Below are 23562 nucleotides of genomic sequence, written 5' to 3'. Positions count from 1 at the left end.
CATGCTAAGATAGGGCACCGTGAAATGAGCCATGCTGAACTGTGACTGTAGCGCAAAGCAAATCCATTGGGAAATGCTCTTGGTCACGTCTGCCAGCCCATCAAGTTAAAGCCTTATTCTGCCTCCTTAGACTTCTCGAAGGATGTGCCCGGCTTGTACTCCTAAAGCTTGGCTTGTACTCCTAAAATAAAGGGAGCCTTGTTACTGACTTTGGTGGGAGAGGAAGGAACCTCCAAACTGGGGGGACTTTGCGCACACACAGCAAGTGAAGTGTAGTGTTCGCTTCTGACTCAGGCTTCTCTTGAGACAGAGGAGAGCTGCAGAGACGATGTTTTGCTTTTTGTTTGTGAAAGAAATGCAAGTGGATGGTGAGCAGGAGGGCTAGGAGAAGTAATAAGCTGTAGAAAATGAAGAAAAGAGATGCTTCAAGTAAAAAATGTATCAAAGCTCAAATGTGAAGTTTTTTTCTCTTATCTCTTTCACAGGTCAAGCAGGAGAGGTCAGAAATCTATCTTCAATTGCCACAAATACCAATTAGTGTCAAAAATGCCCAGCTCTCCTCCCGGGGCTCTGTTACACAGTCCCCTTGGCAGCCTTCCTACCTCACCCTGCCTCCTGTGAAGACAACGGGTACGAGGTGGAGAGCAGCTGTTTGCCCTGCCTCTCCTGGGAGCGGTGCAGAGGAGACGGATGCCCTGGCTCTCCCGGGCGCAGTGCTTCCTGACCTCTGTCCGTGTGTGAATACCTAAGCCTTTTAGCAGCAGAAGTTTCGAGCCCTGCTTGGGGAGCTCAAGCCCCGAGCCAGCAGGCTTTCTGCTCTTGGGTACTTTTCACGAAATGAGGAGTAGGTGATGGATCCCCTAGTTTCTCAGGGTCCGCAGCAGAAAATTGCTGTCTTGGATGACAGAGGGTTTTTTGCAGCACAGCAGCTTCATAAGCCTGCCTCCCCCCTCGGCCACCTCTCACATCACCCCCCATGCATCTTTGTCCCATTCACCTGTTCAGATATTTTCCCTCTCCCCCTTCATCTCTTCTCATCAGCTTTTTTCTCTTTTCCACACATATCCATTACTGTCTGTCGGCTTTTTTAATATTCCTGACCCTACACCTCCCTTTTTTGCTATTTTTCTCTTTGCTTCTACTTTTTTTTTTTTTTGCCATATCTCTCCCTGTCCCTCTCGCTCACCCTCCTCCACCTTCCTTCACGTTGGAGGGACACTGGGGACCAGCTGGACCCGTCTGACGCTGGCGGGTCTCGGATGTGGGTTGCCATGGCAAAGAGCCAGCTCCCGCGCTGCCAAAGAGCGAAAAAAAGCCAACGTGACATACGACCAACCGCTCCAGCCCCGGCCGTGTAACAGCAGCCCCGAGAGGGACGCGGGCAGCCCCACTGCCTGCCTCGTGCAGTGCTTTGCAGGTAGCTGGGAGCATAAGCCCTGCTGTAGTCCCTGGGTAAGGGCAATTAAAAAATATTAATCCATGTGTCGAATACCTCGCAGGCCACAGAGGAAACCTGCCAAGCTGTGGGAGTGAGGAAGCGTGATCACCCCCGCTTCACAGACAAGGAGTTCACACATCAGGCTGAGCCAAACTAAAAGCGGTAAGATGCGACTGTCTGTCAGAAGCAGTGGGATGTTTGCAATTCAGCCTGTTCCCACCATCCTTTCAGCTCCTGTGGCTTTATTATTCTCATTACTGTTGCACGTATTATTATTTAGCATCAGGAAGAAAGAAAAGGAAATAGCACCCATGTCCTTGTCATCACATTAACGCCAGCCAATCTTTTCAGCAGATACCAGGTTTCAGTCTTTCCTGCTGGGCCACATAATACAAGCTACTCTTGTAGCTGCTCCTCGCAGCCTATCTGATCCTACCAGGCAAGCAACATTGCTGTGGCTACGGCTCAGAAAAGCGGGCTGGTCCCCTCCAGCCCAGCCCAGCAGGGATCATTGCGCTGGGACACCGGCGCTGCCTGCAGCCTGTCCTCGGAAACTCCCTCTTGATGGCTTTGGAGAGGCGTCAGCCTACAGTCGGAGAGAGTCACCCACCCTGGCATTAGGAAAAGCTTTTTGTTCTTTAAACTGTCTCAGGCATTTAAGTCATTAAGGCAGGAAGGGCTTATTCTAAGCAGCTAGAGGATTAGTGGGAGTTATAGGGTACTCTCCGATCTAATACTCTCCCTTTTTGCTTCAGCTTTTCTGTAGCATGTGAAGCAAAAAGGGTGCCACCCTCATGAGAAAGAAGGTCACGGCCACAGCAAGGGCCACAGGCATGGCCACGAGAAAGGAGAAGGTCATAGCCATCACCATGGCCACACACAGGATGATGGGAAGGGAGAAGGTCACTGCCACTCCCATGGCCATACACACGGTCATGAGAAAGGCCCAGGCCCTTCCTAGCACAAGTAATGTCATGGTCACTGGCATGGGAGAGGTTGCAGAAGGAGCAGCCACCTTCCACGAGCTCCACGGGAAGCTCTCCCCATGGCATGGGGACATGCGTGGCTACCACGCAACTCAGTGCAGTTTCACGGTATCAACAGACAATGCTGGCAGGATCCTGCAAGGAGGGGAACGGGTCTGACCCCCTTGTGTTCTCCATGCTTTCAACTCAGTTGTTTCAAAACTACCATCTATTTCAACAAATTGTTTACTTATTTAGTGCTGCTAAAATCCAGAGGGTGAACCCACACACTTGAAAATGCTGCCCCGCACCTGCCACGCCGGTCCGGGAGTGCTTCTGGGAGCTTTCCCACCAAGCAGAAGCACAACTCTGCTGAGATGAGGGGCCTGCCACCCAAAGGGCTCCGTGCACTGTTTGAACCTGCGCCCCCCTCGCTGCACCCCCACAAGACGTCTTTGCTCAGAACTGCGCGCTGCTCGGGGAGAGGAGGGAAGGGGATTTCGGGGCCGGGCGAGGCGGTTTGGTCCATCTCCAGGCTCGGAGAAGCCCCTGCTTCCCTCCGCCGCCATGTGCCCCGCACCTCCTGCCCCGGACCCTGCGCCTGAGCCCCGTCCCGGCTGGCCCCGGGGGCGGAGGGAGAAGCCGGGCGACCCGGGCTCGCTGCTCGCCCGCCCCGCGGCTATTGGCCGCCCGCACCGGGCCCGCCTCCGCGGCCGCGCAAGCGCCGCGCGGAGCCGCGCCGGGGCGCTGCCGCCGCCGCCGCCGCCGCGCCGGGAGCGTTCAGCACCGCGGGCTGCGGACAGCGCCCCGCCGCCGCCGCCGGCCATGGAGGCCGCGCCGGGCTCGCCGCGCCGGGAGCAGCGGCCCGAGGGGACGCGCCGCGGCCGCGGCACCGCCTCGCCCAGGTAGGAGCGCGGGTGCCGGCGCGGCGCTGCGGGGGACGGGGGCGCGGGGGCTTCCCTCCCCTCCCCTCGCCGGGCGGGGCGGCCGGCGAGGCGGCTGTGCCCGGTGCGGCGGGGCAGACGGCGGGGCCGGGCTGTGCCCGGTGCGGCGGGGCCGAGCCGGCGCTGCGGAGCCGGTGCCCCGGCGGGTGGGAGCTCCCGCCCTGCCGCCGCCGCCGGCTCTGCGAGCGCGGAGGTGGCCGGTGCCACCGGGGTTTTCCTGGGGCTGGCGGGGCGGAGCTGGGCACAGCCCCCCGGCCCCACTGAGGTCTGTCCCGTCCTCCCACCGAGGGAGCAGGCAAAGCCCCTGGCTGCCTGCCGAACTGCCCGCCCCTCGGTTTTGGGGCTGGGAGAAGCGGGCTGCCCGGCCGGTGCCCTGGCTGTTCCCACACGGGGCCAGGCGCACCGTGCGGAGCCAACCGTGCCGGTGGGCGACTGCCTGGCTTGGCCTCCCCGGCAGGTTTTTATCCGGCAACATGGTGAGCTCTCCCTTCTGCAGCAACGGGTGAGCTATTGTTGGTGAAGCTGAGCATGTTTCAGACAGAGTCCTCATTGCGCTAGGCTGTGGGCAAGCACCGTTTTCACTCCAAAGATCTCTTCCATAAAACCCTGCAGCCCTCATCTTCCCCCTCCCACACCATATGCTCCCTTACCTGCTGTCTGAAACCAGGTTGGCAGCCACAATCATTGTCATTTTCTGGAAATGTCAGCAAGCCCATAATCATGGGCAAGGAGCCATCCCCAAATTTGCAAGCACATTGCCATTTGTTAGACCGGAGGCAAGAGATCTTCTGGGCTCTTCAGATTCTGTTTGACCAGAGCACACCCCGAGGTCAACAGCACACAAATCGTTCCGAAAGCCAAAGAGTTTCACTTCTCTCTGACACAGGATATTCAGGCTGAGACATCCCCACCTGCCTGGGGGAACCAACGGGGCAGTCACTTCTCTTTAGACAGCTCTGAAGGTCTCAGCCACAGGCTCGTGTGCTTTTAGGTCTCGGTGCTCGCTGAGTGACTGTTACACACTCCAGCGCCGTTTTAAATCTTGGGCATTCGATGGGGTCAGGACTATCACTGAAGCCCTGTTAGCTTTGCTTGCCTGAGTAATCCTTGCTCATTCAAACAGGTCTTTTGAAATGAATGCTGCAGCCTGGAGGAGTTAAGTTACAGAGATGAGTTAAGCCATCTGAAACAGGTGTATTTTGAATTTCACTCATGGAACTAAAATTTATGGCAATAAAGTACAAGAAGATAGCTCTCACTCCTGAGCATGCGTATACATAAATGCTTCTTTATGCAAGGCTCTTCATATAGCTGCTGAAGGGTTAGCTCTCTAGTCCTCATCCTCTGCTCCTAGCTCATGCTCTTTGTCATCCACGCTCAGTGGATGACCAGAAAAATACAGATGTTTGAAAACACTACCTTCCTTCTGGCCTCTTTCAGACCGGGATAACAAGGTGGTGTTTACTTTTCCTTTCCCTTTTCTTTTAATTTCATTTCATTTCTTTTCATTTCATTTCGTTCCTTTTTTCTTCAAAACAAGGCTTAGCAAACATGATTTTACCAGCGCATTTTACACGGCCAGTGTCGATAGAGCAAACTGCACCCAGACCTATTCTGGCACTGAAGACGGGGTGGGGATCTTGAGCCCTTTGTGCCTGGCTGTGTCCCATCACACATACCTGTACCCACGGCAGCTGCCCGAGGTAAAGGTAAGGCTGTTCAGACGAGTCAATGGAAAGGATTACAGAACTAAACTTTTCTTGCCAGATTACGTGGGAAACAGAGTTTTGCAGTCTCATTAATTTTTCATGATGATTTAACATACTCAGGAGTCTCATTAACAAAAAGATTGTAGGTCTTCTCAAGGATACACACTATCCTGCTGCTAGACCGAAAAAGCAAACCAAATAGCAACTACACAGAAATCTTGCCGCGCACGAGAATTTGCCCCAGCCTAAGGAGGAGATGAATTGCTCAGGAGGTGCCTGTCGCTCCCCATCAGCTCCTCAGGGGAGCTAGATAACGAGGTGAGAGTGAAACGCAATGAACCCTTCCCTAATCTCTGGAAAAGGGCGCTCTTATCTCCTTAGAAAACACAAGCAAAGAAGCTCTTTTTTCTCGAGAGCTCCGCTGCTGTTTTGCTGGTGGTATGTTCAAAGAGAAAGCCTCTATTTAAATTCCATTATAAAAACCCATTCTTAAAAAGTCATTTACAGCTCTCAAAGAAAAAGGCATTAATCTAGACGGAAGCTGACCTATAGCCCATGGTTTTAATTCAGAAAGAATTTTTTTTTTTTTCATTTGGGAAAGCTTGTACAGCTGATATGCAAGCAAAAGCTTGCTAGAGTAAGAAAAAAAGGGAAAGAAAATAAAACTAGCTTCTTTTTTCATGAATGAAATTTTGCAGTGCTTAAGGTCTAATTGAGCAAAGGTTCCTGGGGGAAAAGGGCTCTGGTTGTAGCCAAGATACAGACTCTTGCCCTTTCTCTCACTTGTTTTTCTTCCCCCTTGAGATTCTTCTGTCAACAGGAGAAGTTGTAGTTTGACTCAGGCATCAGACAGCTCCATTCACTTGGTAGGTGTTTCCCATCTTTCATATGCAAAGTGCTGCTTTCCTGATCCTCTCCTTAGTATGCAAAGGGTGAGATAATCTTTCTGTTAAAAAAAAGAGAAGTGCTTACAGAAACGGTCTTGGGGATGAGGGTGGAATTAGGCAGACCAATAAAGAAGCCATTCCTTCAAAACGCTGAATATTTTTGGCCCATTTCTCCTCTCTCAGAGACGCACACGCTCTCCTGCTGCGTGGCTCAGAGGGACGCAAGACCAGAGACGTGCCAAGGAAATGGAGTGGCTGAGGAAAGGGAAGGTGACCGTACGCTGTCATTTCCCTGCCCCACAAACCTTCCTCCCCCTGAGCTCAGCTCTGCGTGCTGGCAGAGTGAAGCCGTCCCGAGGGGGACGGAGTTGGGGACAGGCAGCCAACACGGTGTGCTTCCAGCACACCCTCTTGCTGGGGCTTTGATGCTCAGGCTGGTGGGGAGGTGGGCAGCTAAAGCCATGTCCTGCTGACACCTTCTGCGGGGCAGTGCCCAAGCTTCACAGCAGGATGCTGGTCCCTGGGGGGAGGGAGATAGCCCACTCATAGCATTCAGCCCTTGGCTCCTGCCACAGACTCGGCAGTGCCTACTACTGCTCCGCACCCCCACAGAGGTGGAATGGCAGAAAACTCTCCTTAGAAATCTTGACCTTATCTTGCCCGTTTTCTTGTGGGAAGAAGCTTCTGTCCTTTTGCTGGTTCCCTCGCATGAAGCAGGCTGCCTATGCCCTGGTACTCGTCTCAGAAAAGCACTGCTGCACTCAAAGTGACTTCGGCAGTTCCATAACTTGCATTATTATACTGTCTAGACATCTCAAGGGAAGAGACGGGGAAGGAAATAGTGTGAGAAATGCAACTCATTCCCGTGGGTAACAGGAGCAGTTAACTCCAGTCTGTCCCTTGCCCTACACCTCCTCGTCCTCTTTTCCCAGCATCTCTTTGGTTGCATCCAGCTGAGCTTGAAGACGAAAATGGAGGCTGCCAGGCTGCCTCTGCAGGCTTTTCTGTGGCTGAGAGACCATTTCTACCCACTCAGTCCCAAAGATGTCAAATATCTGACATGGCCCAGACTGGGAATGAACGTTTAAAAAAAAATGTTTCTCTTCCCCTGATGTTAGTCTTTGTTAGTGTCAGTGTGGCAAGCAAAGTCCAGTGCGGTGCTCTGCCCACCTCTTCTCCTGCCTGACAGTGAACACATATCAGAAACTCCTCCACAACCATTTTCCTAGCATAGTTCAGAGTCCTGTGGGCCCAGAAAAGTAATAGCGACATGGCTGCAGGCAAACAAGGACCAGCCTACGTCTCCGGTGCAGACCTCAGCGTATCAAATGTTAAGCCCACCAGCACGATGGCTAATTGGGAGTGTAGCAAGTGAAGACTCGAATTCTGCAGAACTGCCAGCAGTGATTATCCAAACCAATCATTATTTGCGAGCTCCAGGTTTCCCTGGAGATTTTGGATAACCAAGGTCACATCCTCACGGAGCTGAAGAGAGATGAGCATAAGGCAACTTATATCTGGAGGGTGATTGACAGAACTGTAATTGTTTAGTCTGAAAAGGAGATAACGAAGAAGAGTCATGAGTGAATGATTTGAACTAGCCAAAGTTACTCTAAAATGTGAAGTCACTAAGCAGGCAGGGGATTGAGTTAAGAGACAACATGCGGGGGAAGAACGGAATTTGACAGTATTTCGCAGCAAAGATGGTAAACAAGAAGAATGGGCTTTCATGTGAAATATTAGAATCAAATATATTAACATATGTGCATAAAAGCTGGAGGCAATCTGCGATATCCAAGAGTTTGTCATCGGCTTTCCCCACCAGGAGGTTTTGTAGCTGAGGGGTTTTTGGAGGAGGAATTTTTCATTGCATGCTTCCTGCATATCCCTGACCATCTTCCAAGTGTATGTTGTGAAAGCCTTTTTGTTCTGTCCAGCGTCACATATTCACCATCAGACGAGGCAGACGTGGCAGTACAGCCACCAGACTAATTTACTTGTGAAAAGCCTCTGGTGCCAATCTCCTATGCAGATCCAGCAGTTTAAACGAAAAAGAATTTTGGTTTTGCTTTGAAAAAAAAGAGCACAAATATTGTACAGGTGTGGGAATATCAAAAGCACAAGTTGTGCAGCAGTGTCTCTGTGAATTACTATGCATGGTAGGAAACCATCACCTATTTAAAATGTAAAAAAATTAGGAAAAACAACAGGATCAAGGTAGAGGGAAAATAGTAACTTAGAGACATCAAAAAGGGAGTGAGAAAAGGTCTAGACCTTGCCAAAGCGTAACACTACCACAATCCCAGCTCTCTGATGAAAATTCCCTGAGCCAGGACTACTAGTACAAAACTACAAACCCAAACAAGATGTGCCTGCACTTCAGTCACTGGGCACCTGGGGAGAGTGAGATGAATTACACCGGAAGCTTGAGAGGGTGGATTGAGGCACTCGCCAGGTCAGCCCTCCCAAACAAACTCTGCCCCTGCAGCTCGCCAGAGCCGTAGGGGATGGCATGGTTAGCGTCTCCCAGTCAGGTTGGTTCTATAATTAGTATAGATGGGCAATGACTAATTAAAGATGCCATTTTGTATGTTGACAACCACAGACCGTAATCTTCCTTTGTCTGTCTGCAGTGCACCTGCCCTGCGCTGCACCAGTACAGCTGAGCCTGCATCCCTCCCAGTGCAGGGATGGCTCTGAGGAGGCTGCAACAAGTCCAGACAAGACCTTAGATTACATCTCATGAACAGCTTTGCTGGCATTTGATTGATAACCTCATGTATTGCATTCATACACACCAATGACAAATTTGTAGTCTTCTGTTGTAAACTACCTTTATAGAGAGCTGTAACACAAATCACGCGCTTGAAAGTCTGGGTAATCCTGCCACTAATCCATTTGTGACAGGACAGCAAGGACTTCATGCAACGCGGTTGATATGATTTATTTTGACAACTTTTGTGGGTGAATGGGATACCATTGTCACAAGCTGTTGAGGAGCTCCTGCTTTGGCCACCAGCACTCCCTCTTGCTGCGTTGAACTAGCTCAAGTCTTACTTGTACTTTGGGTTGCAGAGAAGAGACAAACAAGCGCTGGAACTGTTGGGAGCAACCTGTCAAGCTTATCTCAATGAGGTGTGCACACATCTGTCTGCTGGTTTTCTGGCACCTGCTTCAGTGCAAACGTTGACTTCTTTCCAGCCACTTTGTATATCTGTTGTCACAGGAAACGTTAACAGTCTTGCAGATGCTGTCTGACATTGCTCTCTTTGGGTGTACGGCCTCTTCCAAGGATGCGAAGAAGCTCACTTACGCACACACTGGTATTTGCATACTATTTTAATATCATTTTGCCATTTCTTTTCTCCATCCTTGGCCACTACCAAAAAATATTCAGCAAAGGAATTTGATGACCCAAAATAACCACCACCACCCCATGTAGTTCCCCCCTCCTGCATGGCCTGAGCTTCAGAAAATCTGCATTTGAACATCAGTTATTGCTTTTGAAGTCAGTGTCATTGGAATGAGAACCCATGAACATGCCATCTGTGTCTGTAACTATGCTGCAACTGTCTTCTGGCTTAAAAACTAAAATTAGCATTGGATGGTGTGTAATCAGTCGAGATTTCTTTGTTACTAGTCCCTGGACTGGTACACTGTGCAAGTAAAGCTGAGTGCTATGTCTGTGCCATGAGTCTCCACACCAGCACCGGTATAACTGCTACTACAAACATTACTCTGTTGTAATGATTTTAATGAAATAAGCCCATTTTGTACAATCATGAAATATAGTTTCTCAGTGTTGATAAACTCAATTGATGTTGGAAAGTACATAGCACAAGCTGCCAAGGCCATTATGTCCTTCTTTCTGGAAAAAATACCAATTTTCAAGCAATACTGAGCTAATAGTATTCTTCCAATCCCTTTAGTCATTGATATTATCATCATGGCATTTAACTTTGGGTGCAATTCCAGAGACTTGTAACTGCTAAAATTCTGTCTTTTTCCGTGGCTGTCTGAAAAAGAAATGAGACACTCTGCAAATTTTCAAAAATATTCCCTTCTTAAACATTTTGCCTTCATTTTTTCCCACATCGCATCAGATGCCTTAGGCTAAAGTTCATCTCACTGTAGTCTTGCCCCAGCACTCATAATTCCTTGATGACTTGAGACGCTTTGTGATTCTAGCTGGCCTGAATCATTCTTCATACTTAATCCTCGATGCCAGACACTAGGGCAAGACACCTAAGTCAGCTGTAGACACCATGGCACGTGCTCTGAAGAAGGACCAGAGACTACTGGTGTTTCCATATTGTGCTTTCTTTTGAGCTCCAGATTGCACAGTGCTGCTGAAACTCCGACACCTTGACCAGCTGCATCTCTTGAGACAGCAACTCCTAAGGCATTTTGGGGGTCAGTGTGACCTCAGTCTATTGTGTGTGAAGGGTTTTTTGGTGTCACACAGACTAACCAGTCCCTCAAAGTATTCTTCAAACTTTCTCCAAGCTAGCAAAATCTCTCAAGTTCCACACATCAAGAACTCTAGGAATGGAATAATTTTTTAAATTCCTTGGAGAGAAGAGAGCATATCCTGCAGAGACTTCATTACTTGGGAACTGAAGTCTGCAAATGTTTTGTCTCAGTAAATTGAGCAGTCAGAGAAAAGTCAAGCTTCAAGAGATCTCGAGAGATCCTAGTCCACCCTCTTCCTGCATACCAAGACCAATAATATCTGTTGCTGACATCCTTGGGACATGTATGTCTAAAATGATCCTGAAGAGCCCAGGGGAGAGTCTGCAGGACACGGGAGCCGTTAGGGCACGTGCCAGGCTGGAGGCTGAACCCCCTTTACACCGTCACAGCCATCAGGTTCACTGTTCAGTTTTTTTAGTGCCAGGGATGATTCACTCTCCTACTATCCCAGCGTGGAGCAGAGCCAGTCCTTCTGCAGAGCAATCAAACAAATTGATCTTCCCAAGAAGCACAGATAATTGAGTGTCTTCTTCACATGCAGTCTCCTTTGGTTTCCCTTTCCCCAGATCTCTGTAGTCACTCTGTGGTCCTAAGTTAGGACCCTGCTGTTATCACCAGCCAGAGTGTTCTGCCCCCTCCACAGTGAAATATCTTGGAGATTTGTTTGAGGGGATGTTACCCAATTTTTCAAAATTTTGGAGCAACACACAAAAAGATCTGATGGATTCTCCATCAGTTGGAATCCCTGAGTGAGTCGTGGATGTCTTTATAAAAAGCATAATCCAGCTCAGCCCTGAGATTGGCTCTTACGGCAAATAGTGGGTGAGGTTTTACATCTTGTGTTATGTGGGAGGCCTGTGAGAGTCTCCAGTTTGCAGGATGCGATTCCCCTGCGTAGCCTTTCTACTGCTCTGCTGTTTTACCATACCTTTATTTTCTCTCACAGAGAAAAACAAAATGCAGGACCTTGCCAGACCTGTCTCGCCATGCCAGAGATCGGGAACACCGAGCCCAGCTACAGTGGCACTTCCTGGGAAAGAATCTGCCCGGTCCATCACTGCCCCATTCCTGCATCTCCCAGGCTGGGGGGAGACCACCTGCCCTCCTCCAGCCACACGCTTGGGCCAGTCTCCACCCAGTCCAACGGCCAGGTGCCATCCAGCTCCCAGGACTCGCAGCAGCATCACCTGTATTACCCCTGCAACCAGCAGGAGCCCCGAGGCAGCTACGGCCTGCCCCCTCTCCCTGGGCACGGCGAGAGGCCCATGTTGTGTTCCCACCTTTCCAGTGGTGATCCCACCCCAGCTTCCCACCACGAGGCCTCGGAAACCCCCTGGAAACAGTGGTCCCCCGGGCAGCGACGGCCGGTGCAGCATCACATTGTAACAGTCAGGTAAGAGGGACATGGAGAGCAGCTCAGGGGCTTTCAAAAAGCATCTCCTGAACTTTGTGGTGGGAAGCGGGAGGGGATGAGAAGAGTCTGAGTGGGGATGCACGAAATGTGGTTTTGCTCTTCAGTTTGGGACAGTAGCTGCCCCAAAATGCACAGAAGGATCCAGTCTGCTCTCTCCATCTCTGTGGAAAGTGTAGAGAGAGACGCCATTCCCGCACCAGGGAGAGGCAGGATTTGCTTCTCAAGGTGACTCATTGGATAAAGCCAAGGTCAGTCAGTTGCTCCTAGATCATGCAGCTCTGACTATGCCCATCTTCTGTGATCTTTGTATTTTCTCCTTTTGCACCGCATGACATCCAGCTGGCTAATCCTTTATCTTGGCAGAGCTTCTCAGTGATAGGAGCAGAGTTAATTTCATTTTCTGGCCCCACCGAAGATGCTGCCTGTGCTGGAAGGGAGAGGCAGCAGAGGGTAAGCACTGGCTACAGCTGAGCAGTGAGAAATACAAAAGTGGTGAAGATTATTTGGTTTTCCAGGTTGGGCAGCAACAAGGGTGTAAATTCTGTATTGTCCATGCCAGAATCGGGCAAACTCCATTTGTGTGCAGAGCGCCCCGGTGACTTGCTTGGGTGGTGGATGTTTCTTGGGCAGTGCTGTGGGGATGCATGCGGGATGGGCTTCCCCAACAGCCTGAGCTACAACCTCTGCTCCTTCCAGCCAGCATCATCCTTCCTCTCTGCCTGTGCCTTTTGGAGTCCACTGTTGGCACTAAAGACCGCGATCCCTGTGCTACCACAGCAGTAGCCACCAAAGTCCGATAAAAGGTGGCACAGGATTCCTTCCTTGCCTGGGCACAGCGGTGCAGGGTTAGGCACAAAAGCCCTTTATGGTCTCATTTTCTAGCCATTAACAGAGGATTTAATTTGCTTGTGTTTGCAGCATAGAGCAATTGCAGTCAGAGGAGTGGAGCCTGGATCCTTTTTAGCTCGTATGCTGTCAACAAAATTGTCAACTATGTTCCCTGTAACAGGTTATTTAAGTAGGAAACACAGCTGGATTGCAAATCCCTGGCAGAATGTGCAGCACTAGCAGACACAAAGTGATAACATAATAATGCTAGAATGGGGGTTTTAATCCAAGCAAATCTGCTTGAGAAGCTATTGTGAGAGAATTAGCACAGGGTGGGCAGTGTGCTGCCAGAAAGAGACCTCTCTTTAATAATCTGGTGAGGATTTTTCTTTGCTCCCCTCTCTCCCAAATCTACAGAGCATTAGTGTGATGAAGAAAACACAATATAATTTATTACACGTGCCACTGAGAGTGACTCTTCCATGGGGAACTCTCCTCCCTTGCTTTTTCATTTCTTCCATTCATAACAACCTGCCAGGAAGGATGAGCTGCCACAGGGTCACCAGTCAGTTGCCCGGGACAGAGCAGGGACCCAGGGCCATCTGCCTCACGCGGATATCGGAGTGCAGCAGGACCTTCTCCCAGTTTAAGCCAAGAGCGCAGGAGGAGGGTGCAGGGAGGAGGGAGCACTGGCGGAGCTGAGCTTGGCGTGGCTCTGGAGAGAGGAGGAAGCCACAGCTGGGAGCAGTTCGCTGGAAGCTGCATTGCAGCCCCAGGCCGTGTTGGGCTGGGGCGTATTTCAAGGGGACATTTCAGTGGAAAAGGAGAGCCAAATGAAAGGTCCTTCAGATATGCTCACCCACGGGGGTGCAGCTGTTTTGTTAAGGCGTCAGTGGAAAGCTTGCCCTCAGGGATCATTAACAAATGTAACCTTGGATCCCCTGGGGATGGCTTCTTTATTTCACCCTCAGAGCTCTACAAGTAGGAATGACAAACGCTCCTCTGTGAAGGAAACCCCAGTAAAATGTTTTGAGCAGCTCCACTGGCCTTCTGCTCCTCTAGACTGGGCAAACGCTGTCTTTGGAAGGGCCCAGGAAACAAATGAGAGCCACCTTCTTGGAAAATCCTTGGTGAGCTGAACAGGAAATAAAAACTATCTATAGACATTGCTAGCCCAGCTGATGAAAATTAATAAAGAGGTACGCTCTTGTCAAGAAACAATTTAAAAATTCAGTAGGAAAGCACTTAAAACAGATAGATTTTGATAGACAGAGTTGCGGTGCGATTTCTATGGGATTACATTGCTAATGTCCATTACTTTCTACAGGGTTTTCTTAGAGGGGCAAAAATGAGGAGTGACTACATGTCTTCCCATCCTGTTTGGTTAAAATGCCAAGAGAGAGGAAAAGACGCTGTCATTCATTAAACTAATTCATGTAGTGCCAGTACTCTTGCAGCAATGGCTCCGCTTGGTGCTTTACAGCCCCTGAAGGGTTCCCTCGCTCACTAACAGCCCAGCACTGTGGTTCGTAGGAAAATAATAAATGAACGCTTTTTTTTTTTTTTCTGTCTGCAGACATGACAAAGCTTTCAGGATGCCAAAAAGGTATGTTTAATATCAAAAGCTTCCTGTCCTTCTACCCCATTATCATTGCTCTCCTACCCTGCTATTAGGAAATGCAGAGTATTATTGCTGGTGACATCCCCGGCAGGCCCAGCTTCAGAGGCAAGGTCAGCACTCCCCGCTCAGGGCTCCCCATCCGCTGGGAAAAATCTCAATGTGCTTGCCAGATCAATTCAACCTGCATTAATGAATAGCAACACTGTCTTGATAGCTGTTCTTGGGGCAGGTGCTTGGCTCTAATCCATACGATAGCTTTTTAGATATATATATAATAATCCTATATGTATGTGTCTGTGTATATATATATACAGGATTAATCCAGCTTGGCCCACCAGATGAGCAATCAGGAGGCTAGCCCATCCATGAAATAAGTTCACCTTTTCAAAAGACAGAGGATTTTTAATACATTTCTCAAAATTAAAATAATTTGATTGCTTTCAACTTCTGTTTAAAAGCTGATTTTTGTAAACCATTTTTTCTGGAAAGTTTGGGTAAGTATCTTCCATCATCAGATACTGCAGCTGATTCTTTTATTTCTTTTTTTTTTCTGGTAATTGGACATGGAATCACCCAAAACAGTCTCCAGAAATCAGGTACTTTAGTGCGTAAAGGGCAATTTTTGTTCATTTTCATAGCAAAGACTTCACCCATGAAAACAAACTTGATAAGGCAGTCTTAAATTGAAAAAAATACCAGGCCTGACCAAAAGTCATGTGAAAAGCTCTTTGAAGGGCTTGTGGTGATTTCTAATTATGAAAAATAGCTGCATTATTTGCCTCAGTGAAGATGGAGGCAAGAGGAGCAAAAGAGCAGGCAAGCAGGAACATTACACCTCGAGGCTGATACGCACTGGCACAGCCACTCTAAAGTTCATAAATATTTCACTTCCCCATGAAGCTCAAATATTTGTCAACTATTTTTGAACAAAGAATTTCTTATATTTCAGAAACACATCAGAATACAGAAGAAATACCTAGAACCTGCCAAACCAGACCAGGAACCCATTCCAGTATCTTATATCTCAACAGATATTTTTGAGGAAGACAAAAATCTTGAGGCAGTAAAACCTGCACCGGTAAAAAATTGTGGGATAGTAACTTTGATAAATCATCCTATAGGAGACACAGTTTGTCCCAAAAGAAAAATACACCTTGGATGGAAAATTTTAGACCAGCTCTTAAGAACAAAAGTAACTGGCAAGAGTTTTGGCCAGAGTAAACTGCTTCTCTGGAAGGGTTTTGTTTGTATAGAAATGTCATGAGAAACGTGTGTGCCACCATACCACACTGACACGTATGCCAGGCACAGCCCTGGCCTGTGCGCTTGTATGTGTTCTCCAAACCCTGAAGGAAAACTGGTCTGCTGCATTTGCAGATGCTCTCGTTGTAGGTTCAGCGTTTGGTTTTGAGGCTGATAGCAGGGTGAGATTCACTCATCCTGTGGATGCAGAAGCCACTTGTCCACTCCATGGATGCTGCTGGCAATCCGAACATCGGCTACACATCGGATCAGTGGTTTCCATCCTTTTTTGCTGTGCAGATGTCCATATGTTTCCCAACAGTAAGGCAGGCCCCTATATAGTGAGAATTTATACCAATGACAATGGACTTGCTTGAGTTCTTTATCTTTAGGGGGCCCTTCAGAATAGCCCAAAGACTTCTCAGGGTCCACATGGTGAAAATCTGCAGGCCAAACTGTTAGGCTTAAGCTACTACTAAGCTACTAGCTTAGATTACACAATGGGGGAAAAAAAAGGAAGAAGCTCTTTTTAAATGCAGTCTTTTAAGTTAAATATTTAAAGCTTCATTTTGCCCTAGGACGCAAGAGTCTGGGTTTTATTATTTCTGATTGAAAAAGCAGGAAAATGTAGGGAGGCAAAATGTAATTACCCAAGTTAATTAGAATTGCCTGCAAACATCCAGTTGGAGGTATAATATGTTCATTAATAGCTGTACTAGAGCCTCTAAGCTTTTCCATAAATAAATGCTCAAACCAGAAAGCCCTAATTCTTTTACTTCCCTTTACTAACACTACATTGGTTCAACAGCAGGTTTCGTTCTAATAGCAGAAGCGCCTTAACAGCCGCGTTTTTTCTTCTCCTGTTGATTCCAGTTATTCTCAAATGATCGCGGAGTGGCCCATAGCTGTCCTGGTGCTTTGTTCAGTGACGGCTGTGGTTTGCACTTTAGCTGGCCTGCTTGTTGGAAATTTGCCTGACTTTTCAGAACCCTTAATGGTAAGTTGCTACAGACGATACGTCAACATGAACATAAGGAAAATCCACGGGCCAACCAGTGATATATTCTTTCTGCCATATAAAATGAGCCTTGACTTCCTTCCTTCTCTGCAGCGAGGCAGGACAGTAAATCAAGGAGGACATTAAAGCCACTAGAAAAAATGACTGCGTTTATCAGTGACCTGCTGTCCTTAACCCACATCTTCACAGCGTGAAACCAAAGCAAGATTCCTTCAGAACGGACATAATGTGTCAGAGCAATGCACAGTATTTGCTGTTTCTTTGGCACCACAGAAGGAGCACAGCCTGTGCCAGTGGCAGCCACCAGCCAATCTCTCAGCAATGCTGGGGACTCGCACTAGTGTCCTCACCCTGCTGCGGAGACACTGCCAGCACAAACTGGGATTGCTCCTTCTGCTCCCCTTCCACTGCTGGAAGGCTGGGGTTGCCCAAAAGGACTAGCTAGGCTGGGTGGAGATTGGATGGAGGATCTGGCTTTGGCTCCTACAGCCTCTGGGGGGGGGCTCTTGAAATGGAGAGACTGCCCCGTTCTGAGCACTGCTGCACAGGGCCCTGTTTTCCATGCAGGATCCCACGTTTTCTAAAGTCATCCCTGTATCTCATTAATGGGAGAATCCTGAGAAAATAAGAATAGACTAGAGTTTGTCCAGGAAGAGGAAAATTGCTCCCATTTCTGTAAGTGACTATCTTACTTGAAGAGGAGAAGAGTCGTATGAGACCAGGGAGAGAGAATTGTAGCCATCCTTGCCCAAAAAGGAAAGGAAAGGAGAAACATTTTTTTCTGTAGGCTCTGGGATGCAGTATTTCCAGGGAAAATTCAATTTGTGTATCTCTCCAAGATGCAGTAATAATCTCATATAGTTTCTGTGTCTAGGAGGATTAGGGAAAGCTAAGCTAGACTAAAATGCAAGCTGATGACAAAACCCTTTTGCTTGGCTGCAGGGTTTCGAGCCACGAGATACTGACATTGGCAGAAAGCTCGTTGTGTGGAGGAATGTAGAGAGCCATACAGGCTACAAGAAGACCTTTTCCCTTTCTCCCTATACCGAGAAGAAAAGGTATTTGAGTTTGGTTTGGGGGGTTTGAGGAAGATGTTGGCTGTAAAGTTATAGATTCAATGTTCCAAGATATCTATGTGAATTACAACATATATGCTACGCTTAAAAGCGACCAAGGCACTGGAGAGTTTAGTCTGTTTGCTGCAATGGACTCAGGCTTCCTGTTCTGGAAACCAGGAATGAGGCTCTAAGCTCTTTGTGCGTTTACTTCACTGTTACCTCTAAGAGACTGCAGAGGCGACTCAGCACGTCTGCACAAGGGGATGCAGTTTCTCACTCAGGCTCGTGCAGTTCCCTATAAAGGGGTACGGTCAACCCAGTATCGCAAAGCTCCCATCCAAGCAATGCTCTTCCAAGGCTATGACGACTCTAATTGCTGCAGCAGTGTTATGTGTGGCACCAGAGCCTTGTCAGTGCATGTAACTCATAGCCAGATGATCTCTAGTTATGCAAATAATCTGATCTCTTGCTAGCTATGATGACATTGGCATTAGCAGAGGACAGAAGGCTGCTCAGGGAGAACAAGAAGCGAGGACACGGAGAATGGTGGAACAAATCTATGGAGCGGATGGTTTCTTTTGTGGTCCCCCAGGTGAGTGAAATCTTGATGGGGCAGCAAGCATTGCACACCCAGAAGCACACAACAGCATACAGAATTGTCAAAGTGGGTTAGGACACAGGGAAATGTTCTGAAAGTGCTCTAAGAAAGCAGTGTGTACAATACCACCCTGTGAAACCTAAGCCACCTTTTGGATAGTGATCTTCCTGCACTTCATAACTGAGTGGTTAGAAAAAGCTTGTTCTGAAATTCTGGAGAAGTGTTGTTTCTCCTTAACTTTTTGCCATGCTTCTTTCTCCCTTTCAGAAATATGCCTTAAACACACCGGTAAGAGGACTAATGTTTTCACCATTTACCCATATCAGAAGTGAATACTCCGAAAAAATGGCGTATGCCCCACGCCCTCTCTGTTCCCACTCCCTCTCTGTTCCTTCTTTTCTTCTTGAAAAATGTAACTGGCCGTAAAAACTGGAGACAAAAAAGAGGAAAACTCCAAGACACCCAAAATTTGTCCCAAAATGGACACTAGTAAGTAGAAGAAAGAGGAACAGCATGCAGATATTTTTACTCCCTTCCCTGCCTCTACTCCACCTCTGAAACCAGTCAAACACCAAACCCTCACGTCCTTGGGAGTTTCTGGCTGAACTCGAGCCCCTCACTTCATAACAGGGGTGCAGAACCAGATGCCAACACTCACTAAAAGCATGCTGACAGCACGGAGAGTGTATTTTGAAGATGCCCCAATGCTGCTCTCCTGCTGCTGACAGATGGGCGAGGATCAGAGGTCGAGATGCTACCACTCACTACAAGCTACTTCTTTGTGACCTGCTTCCCTCAGGGAGTCCTCCATAGTGGTCGTATAGACAGCGACATATAGAGAAATATATATTTTTTTTTATTTTTTTCCCCTATGCACAGAGAGTCTATTCCAAACAGCCCAGATGATTCATCTTCATTACCTAATCCTTTTTTAAATTTTTTTTTCTTCTTCTTTATTTCAGAAAAGAGCTATTCCCAGCTGGTATTTATGTCCACAACCGCTGGGAGCTTATGGAACTTGCAGGCTATTCAGTCCATGTGTCAAATTGAACAAGACAAGGTTAGTAATGTCAGGAAGAACATATATACATGCTGTCTCTTTTCTGACTGCCGTAATCTTTAATCTCTAGCTGAAAGGAAGATAGACAAAAATAATGTAAGCTACAGAACAGGTTTCAGCCTAGAGGACTCCAAAGCATTTTACCTACTTAGCAATACATGGATGATTCCACCTGTCACTAAAGTCCAGCTGCAAAGTAGCAGCTGCCATTAAACAAGAACAAGCGGACACTGAACGAGAGCTTGGTCCAGAAGCCAAAGGTGTCCATCAGAAGCTGCTGAGAATTTTGGGCAGCAGAACCTAGTTACCAAAATGGAGCTACCATCTTGGAGACTGTGACAGCACGTTTTGCAAGTAGGAAGTTTAATTGGATTAGCTGTCTTTGCCATAGGATCCAAATTTTCAAATCAGAGGTTATAAAATATAAATAATGGGCAGGGTTTAATTGTTGGAAAAGGCTAGCATGTTTCAATAGCTTTAGTATTTGCAGTTTGTCATTGGGAGGATGGCAAGCCATGGCTGGTACACTTGGAGGGGAGGATTACTGCAAGGAGCAAGGAACACCTCGGGGCTACAAGATGAAGTGTGCACAGAGGGTCTGACATGATGCTCCCTCACCTGTTTTTCAGATACGCTCACATGTTCATTTTAGAGACCTCTGCCAACGTACTGAAGCCAACGAATGCTGCCCAAGCTGGTCTCTGGGGAACTACATTGCTGTCCTGTACAACAGGTCTTCGTGTTTGGAGATAACCCAGGGAGACATCTCCCATACCCTGGCTCTCCTTCGTGCCTGTGCTCCAGACTACCACAAAGGTATCCTCACTCCATCTTGCATAGGTCCTGAGACTGTGAGACAGAAACACTCTCAGTGTGCCAAAGTCCCAGAAAAATGTACCCGCTTCAACGCCATTTACCAGCTTCTTCACTTCTTGGTCGACAGAGACTTTCTTAGTCCCCAGACGATGGAGTACCAAGTGCCATCCCTCAAATACAGCCTGCTGTTTTTGCCTACAAGGAAAGGTGCATCTATGATGGGGATCTACTTAGACAATCTTGAATCGTGGGATCTGTTTGATAACTACACGTCTATCACTGGAATGGACCTGGGCCTTAAACAGAAACTATTCCAGCACTATCTTTTACTGGATACTAAGTATCCAGTCCTGGCAATATTAGCTATTTTTCTAAGCATTTCTTTTTATTTACGCTCAGTCTTTATTACCTTGATGGTCCTGCTCACTGTTGTCAGTTCTTTACTGATCTCCTACTTCTTGTACAAGGTGGCCTTCAGATTCACCTATTTCCCTTTTGTAAACCTGACAGCAGTCGTCATTCTCAGCAGCATTTGTGCCAACCACACCTTTGTCTTCTTTGACCTCTGGAACCTCAGCAAGAACCAGAATCCTTCTGCTGGGCTTTCTCAGTGGGTGAGTCAAACCATGCACCATTTTGCATATCTCATGCTGGCATCTTGCTTCACAACAGGTGCTGCCTTCTATGCCAGCTACATTAGCAATATAATAGCCATCCGCTGCTTTGCTATTTACATGGGCACCTCCGTGCTGGTGAATCTGGTATTCATGATGACTTGGCTTCCTTCTTCGGCTGTGCTGTATGAGCGCTACATAGCAACGACCTGCATTTACAAGCCAGAAGACTACTGGAACAACACCGGCCATAAGAGGGTCACTCTCTCCCTTCATTACGTTCTCAGGGGTCTCCAGAACACGCTGTCTGAAACCTCCAAGCTGCTATTTGAAAAGCTTCTGCCTTGTGGGGTCATCAAGTTTCGGTACATCTGGATCTGCTGGTTTGCTGCCTTAGCAATAGGAGGTGCCTACATTTCCTGTTCCAACCCAAAACTCAAACTCCCGACTCTCGAATCGTCGTCTGTCCAGGTCTTTAGATTGAGCCACCCCTTTGAGAGGTACGATTCCGAGTACTGCCACCAGTTCATGTTTGAGAGGCTGGAGCATGGAGAAGGGCAGCGTATGCCTGTCACGATAGTCTGGGGCATTCTTCCCGTGGATAATGGGGACCATTTCAATCCAAAAAGCAACGGCACCCTAGTGACAGACGTCACCTTCACAATCCAAAACCCTGATGCCCAGAAGTGGCTCCTCGAATTCTGCCAAAAAGTGAAGAACAAAACTTTCTATTACCCCGACGCAGAGCAGAAATCTACTGTGTGCTTCATGGAGGAGTTCCTCAGGTGGATGGACAGTCGCCAGTGCTCCCAGCGAGACCACAGCTTCAACCTTTGCTGTAACCAGTTCTCCTTCCCTTATGGAAGCGAAGTCTTCCTACACTGCATCAAAATGATGCTCCTGGAACAAGGCAGGGAAGAGGCAGAAACGTACGATCTGGGCCTCAGGTTTGACGGGGAGGGAAATCTTGCTGCCTTAGTGCTGCAGTTTCAAACTATTTATCACTACAGCTTCAACTACAGCAAAGCCAAACAATTCTACGAGGAAATCAACCTCTGGGTAACAGAGGAAATGAAAACTGCCCCTGTGGGGCTTCAGAATGGATGGTTTACCAGTAAACTAGAGCTATACAACCTCCAGCACAGTCTCAGCACAGAAACGATGGTGGTCATGGGGCTCTCCATAGCCATTTCCTTTGTGGTGCTGCTGCTCACTACGTGGAACGTTCTCCTTAGCATCTTCTCTGTCACTGCCATCGCGGGCACTGTCCTGGTAACCGTTGGCCTTTTGGTCCTCTTGGAGTGGCAGCTCAACGCAGTGGAGTCTCTCTTCATTTCAGCTGCAGTAGGTCTCTCCGTTGACTTTACCGTCAACTACTGCATCTCCTATCATCTGTGCCCCCATTCTGACCGCCTGAGCCGAGTGGCCTTTTCCCTGAAGCAGATGAGCTGTGCCACAGCCATGGCAGCTTCTGCTCTCTTCTCTGCAGGGGTCATTATGTTGCCTGCGACGGTCCTGGCGTATAGGAAGTTGGGGATATTCATCATGATGATCAAGTGTATCAGCTGTGGGTTTGCCAGCTTCTTCTTCCAGTCATTGTGCTGCTTCTTCGGCCCAGAGAAGAACTGTGGGCAGATCCTTTGGCCTTGTGCCCACACCATGAAAGACTATTCTGATGACTCCGGTCTGAACGGAAGCTTTGCCTGTGCGGGGAGTGAGAAGCAAAACCGGTTGCGGAAGGTCCAGGAGTCCAACACTGCAAACGAGCAATATGAGCTCCAGCCCTTGTCCAGAAAACTCAGCGACAGTTTTGACAACAGCACTTCCACAAGCAAGCTGTCCAACCGGCCATCAGTGCTCTCTGAAGACACACAAGTTGAAGACAACAGATGCGCCAGAATAGGAATGCACCCTTCCCTTGAAAGAGAGAGACAGAATCTACAGGAGACCCTTGGAGACCAGCAGGTTGGCCTGTGCCAGTGTCCTGCCTTGCAAACTTCCTCTCCATACAAGCACAGCAGCTCAGGAGCAGAAATTCACAGGGAGAGACTCTGCCGAGATTGTCGATGTCGAAAGTACGGTCCAAAAGCTTGGGATGGGTCTGGGCTGGACCATATCCAGCCGGCTGGCATGAAAGAAGAAGGGCAGCTCAATAAATCACAGTGCTCTAGTGACACTGCGCAGCAGCAGTCGGATTATACCTCAGACAGCAGCCATCTCCCTGCTGCTGACATCTACAAAATTCACAGATGCCTTTGTTCTCTTGGCAGCTCTTTTGACATGCTCAACATCTCCAGTGAGACGTCAATTAGTGATTTTGAGCAAGGCCTAAAGCTTGCTGAATCAGCCAGTTCTTGTCCTGATGGCTTAGAGCTGTCTGATTCGTACAGTCAAACAGAGAGAGGTTACTTGAACGGGAAGAGAGAGACCCTGCGGCTGGACCTGAGGGAGACTGTCTTTGATATCTCTCCAGCACCATCGCAGCAGAACAGCTCTTCATGGAAAAATCGATTTGGATTAGGGAGCGAAGGTCCGGTTGTGTTACCGAACAGCCAACCAGACATGCCTGATGTTTGGATCAAACGATCTAGCACACAAAGTTCTGGTTACAACAGTTGAAACCTTCCAGAAAACAAAACTGTACTTCTAGGGAAAGGGGACGTTGAAATCTCCTTGGAATTGTAAATATCAGTTTTTTCCTCCCACCTCTCCTAGAGCTGAGACTATTTCTTAGTATTTCAGCTGTGCAAATACCTGTGTTTTCACAGAACCAGCAAATCTGATATTAGTGAGAGGATGTGAGATCAATCTTGATGGAGTACAAGCCGTTTGACCTTCCAGTGTCTAGTGCCATATTCACAGCTGTACCGCAAAACT

The 23562-nt window shown here is 48.2% G+C and overlaps 1 protein-coding gene across 1 annotated transcript; it reads left to right on the top strand.

The window, feature by feature from the left end:
* The first annotated feature begins 3228 nt into the window (after positions 1-3228).
* Positions 3229-23304, top strand: DISP2 (dispatched RND transporter family member 2). The gene is made up of 8 exons (XM_075501388.1): positions 3229-3308; positions 11363-11809; positions 14235-14264; positions 16395-16518; positions 17482-17597; positions 18071-18189; positions 19158-19255; positions 19885-23304. The coding sequence occupies exons 1-8, from the start codon at positions 3229-3231 to the stop codon at positions 23302-23304; spliced, it is 4434 nt and encodes a 1477-aa protein (XP_075357503.1).
* Positions 23305-23562: the final 258 nt, after the last annotated feature.

This window comes from Mycteria americana, chromosome 5 (assembly GCF_035582795.1).
Source record: "Mycteria americana isolate JAX WOST 10 ecotype Jacksonville Zoo and Gardens chromosome 5, USCA_MyAme_1.0, whole genome shotgun sequence".
NCBI classification, from domain to species: domain Eukaryota; kingdom Metazoa; phylum Chordata; class Aves; order Ciconiiformes; family Ciconiidae; genus Mycteria; species Mycteria americana.
Note: the sequence above shows the minus strand (reverse complement) of the source record. Positions and strands in the feature narration are given on the sequence as shown.

Excerpts from the sequence above, each read along its gene's own strand:
- DISP2 (XM_075501388.1), top strand. The coding sequence starts at position 3,229 with ATGGAGGCCGCGCCGGGCTCGCCGCGCCGGGAGCAGCGGCCCGAGGGG. Across the intron at positions 17,598-18,070 it reads CCCTATACCGAGAAGAAAAG|CTATGATGACATTGGCATTA; the intron begins GTATTTGAGTTT and ends ATCTCTTGCTAG. Across the intron at positions 19,256-19,884 it reads GTCAAATTGAACAAGACAAG|ATACGCTCACATGTTCATTT; the intron begins GTTAGTAATGTC and ends CCTGTTTTTCAG.